General features: G+C 56.3%; 1 protein-coding gene across 1 annotated transcript in view; it reads left to right on the plus strand.

Moving 5' to 3' along the window:
- Positions 1-2,616: 2,616 nt before the first annotated feature.
- LOC102494652 (H-2 class I histocompatibility antigen, D-D alpha chain) overlaps positions 2,617-3,796 on the plus strand; it is a gene marked incomplete in the record, with an annotated part of 3,567 nt that continues 2,387 nt past the window's right edge. Inside the window, 3 exon segments of the mRNA XM_014590068.2 lie at positions 2,617-2,851; positions 3,139-3,402; positions 3,665-3,779. Coding sequence (XP_014445554.1) covers positions 2,767-2,851; positions 3,139-3,402; positions 3,665-3,779 — 464 coding nt within the window.

A 3,796-nucleotide genomic window follows, 5' to 3' on the forward strand; every position in this document is an offset into this window, starting at 1 on the left:
TCGGGTGTTCCTTCCCCCCCCCCCCCCCCGCCCGTGGTTCTAAACAAGCCCACCTGGCCTTCTCTGGCTGAAGAATACTTTCCTTTAACCTCCGTTGGCTGTGCAGCATCTGCCCAGGCGAGTGGGTCTGTCCTCTGCTTGTCTTTAAGGGCCGCCATTATTCAGCTCAGATTCGGCCGCTCCCCGCAGTTTCCCTGATCAGGATCAGGAGACGTTACCACCTGAGCGCTTCTGGCTCAGAGCCTCTCATGAGGCTGCAGTCAAGTCTTCATCCAGGCCTGCATCATCTGGGGGCTAGACAGGGGCTGGGCATTCCCAGGAAGGCGTGATTCACTCGCATGGCTGGTGGAAGAGGCCTCAGATCCTTTTAGGTGACCCCCGAACCCCTCGGTTCCTAGCCACATGGACTTTTCCATCAGGACTGCCCATGGCACTGCAGCTGGCCTCTCCAGAGTAGCTGATCCGGAGAGACACACAGTAAGGCAGAAGCCGCCATGTGCTTTAAGTCCTAGACCAGAGTCACAAAGCACACCCCCCTTGCTCGCTCAGTTAGAGGCGAGTCTGTAAGTGTGGTCACTCCCAGGAGCGAACCAAGCTCTGCTAGTTTGGAAGCCCCTGGCCCCAAAATTCATGTGTTGAGATTTGGCTTCATTATAAATGTATGAAGTAAAACCTTAACCCCTTCATAGTGTCCCAGGATGGCGCCTTTGGATGTGACAAGGTCTTTAGAGTGGGGCTCCTATGAGTGAGCTCTGGTGTGTTTATAAGAGTGAAACAGAGGGGGGGCAGCAGATGGCATGGTGCTTAAGGTGCTGGACTCCCACATGGTTGACTGTGGTTCAAGTCCCAAAACTGGTAGCTTTCTCTCTCTCTCTCCCTCTCCCTCTCTGGTTAAATTAAAATAAAGTTAAATAAAAATCATTCTTTTAAAAAAAGTGTTATGGTATCATGTGGTGTACGTGGGACAGGGGAAAGATAGAGAAAGCTCGCTCAACAGTCTCATCGTGACCATGACACAATTCCCTTTCCATTCCCTTTTCCCCAGCCTTTAAGCTCCTCAGGACCTTGGACAGCCACACACGTGCTCAGCGTATTTCCATGTTGACCCGGGAGTCTGAGCCACAATACAACACGTGGCTTCCTGCACTGCAGTCTATCACGCTGCAGGCCCACCGCTGGTTGGGCCTACAATGCCTTGCCATTTTATTTTCTTTCTCAGGATACAGTGAGAATGCAGCTGTCTACAAGGCAGGAAGAGGGCCTTCCCCAGGAACCCAATCTGCGGCCATCTTGATCTTGGACTGCCGGTTTCCAGAATGTAAGAAACAAATTTCTGTTGTGTAAGCCATCCTGTCTGTGGTGTTCTGTTATGACAGCCCAAGATGTCTAATATAACCCTCAAAAGCAAACATCAGGGACCAGCAGATGGCGTAATGGCTATGTCACTGGACTCCCATGTAGTAGGCCATGATTCAAGTCCCGGACCTGGTGGCTTAACCTCACACCAGGCACGTGTACGTGTGTGCCCAAGATCCCTAGAGGAGAATGGAGGGGAAGAGATTGTGGCATGGCCATCCCTCAGGGGTGGGGGTGGGAGGGCTGATTTCTCGCTTTCTGTCTCTCTGTCTCTCTCTGTCTCTCTGGCAAGCGCATGCACCCCCTAGAGAAAAACCTTCCAAAAAAAAAAAAAAAAAGTGAACATCAGTAAACTCCATCTTCCCAGTCTCAGACCCAGCTTTCTGTCTCTCTGTCTCTCTCTGTCTTTCTGGCAAGCACATGCGCCCTATAGCAAAAACCTCTCCCAAAACAAACAAACAAACAAATACAAAGACAGAGGAACTGAGGGTCCAAAGCCATTTGGACATTTTCAGTGCATCTTCCTCTTCCAACAGGACATGAGGAAAGTCAGTAGGGAATCGACCTGCAGCTTGTGGGCATGGATGCTTATCATGCTTCAGCTTATCAACCCACAAGCTGCAGGCTGCACAGGCTGAGATTGCTCTCCTAAAGTGTACCAGCACACGCGCAAGCAAGCATGCGCCCTATAGAAGAAACCTCTCCCAAAACAAACAAAGAAATACAAAGACAGAGACTGGGGGTCCAAAGCCGCAGTCAACTATGTGGAAGTCTTATGACACAACCATTATGCTGTCTGCTGGTCCCATTACTGCCCTGGTCCCATTACTGCCCTCTTAACACATTATAGATGTGTCGACACATTACAGATCCCCTCTGAGGGCAGCCCCACAGCTTCTCCCTCGGGACCCCCTGCTGCTCTCACTGTTCAAGACAAGCACAGCTAGCCTGACGCCTGTGGGGGCAGGGTTGCTCCGGAGGACTCCTCACCCACACATGCTCGCACAGCCCCTGGTCTGCCCGCCACTCTGCCCTGCTGGGCCACAGCCCCGTCCTCTCCAGAGCAGCTGAGCCCGTCTCAGAGCCTCGTGTGGGTGTCTCCGTGCAGTCACAGAGCTGGGACAGAGACAGAAGCTCCATGTTTGCTCCTCGGTCAGGATCTCCTCCAGCTGCTGCACACACGCGCACACATACACACACACAGGAGGCCTCCGGGCACAGGTCAGGCTGGGTCCCTTGGGCCTTCCAAAATCCACAGTGATATTGATGTTTCTTCTCACCACTAGGTGACTCTGGACTTTGGCCCCAGGCAGAGCAAAGTCACCAGGCCTACACAGCAGGGGCTCCGCCTGGGGCAGGCCTGATTTCTGACTTTTGGGTACACCAAGACCCAGCGCCTCAGCCTCCAGGATGGGGCTGTGCACCCGTGCGTGCCCCCCCTTGTTCCTGCTGCTGCTTCTGGGGGAGGCCGCTGCTCATCCCATGACACAGCCCTGTGAGTCTCCTGCCCTGCTCTGGGAGGGCAGCCCCCGGGCCTTAGATCCAGGAGGGTAGGGGGCTCAACAGCAGGGAGGGGAAAAAGGACACAGGAGGAGAAAGAGAGGAGGGCGCCAGGAAGGAGGAGGGAGCCAGGGAAGCCAGAACAACGGAAGGGTCCCTTCAGACTCTGTGTGTATGTGTGTGTGTGTGTGTGTGTGTGTGTGTGTGTAGGTGTGAAGGGAGGGCTTCTGGGATCCTGGAGAAAGAAGCAGCAAGGGCAAGGGCCCGGCTCCGGTGTTGCAGGGTCCCACTCTCTGCGCTATGACCTCACCGCCATTTCCCAGCCCAGCCCCGGGCAGCCCGAGGTCACAGCATTGGGCTACCTGGATGGCCGCGCCTTCATCGCCTATGACAGCAGGAGCGACGGCGCCAAGCACAGGGGCCCAGGGGTCACGGACCCTCAACTGGCCCCAACACTGGCCAATAGGGAGGCCGCGTTCTGGGAGGGTCACGCCCGGGACTTAGTTTGGGGTCTGAAGACCATAGAGGGCTACAACGAGCTCAGCGGTGAGCCTGCCCAGGCAGCCCACCCCCTCTCCCTGGGCCCCGCGGTGGGCCCTTTTATCCCCGAGTCCCCGCAGGTCTCATGCACCTCCTCGCCCCGCACCCCTCCCACTCGAGAACCCAGAACCCAGGCATTTGACTGATGTCCGCGTATTTCCGCGTCCCCGGTACTCAAGTGCCCCGTCCCCACCCCCTCTCTGCCATCCCGACCCCTGAACTCCCGAGCCCTGCAGCCCCACCCCAAATGTCCTTTCTACCTGACAAGTGACCCCAGGGTCTGGGGCCGGCGGGCCAGGGGAGGGCTCCCCAGGGCCCCACACCCTGCAGCTGAGCCTGGGCTGCGAGCTGGGCAACGGCGGCGGATTCTGGCGCTACGGCTAAGACCGGGGGGGGCTTC

This window comes from Tupaia chinensis, unplaced genomic scaffold (assembly GCF_000334495.1).
Source record: "Tupaia chinensis unplaced genomic scaffold, TupChi_1.0 Scaffold000403_1, whole genome shotgun sequence".
In the NCBI taxonomy this organism is placed as follows: domain Eukaryota; kingdom Metazoa; phylum Chordata; class Mammalia; order Scandentia; family Tupaiidae; genus Tupaia; species Tupaia belangeri.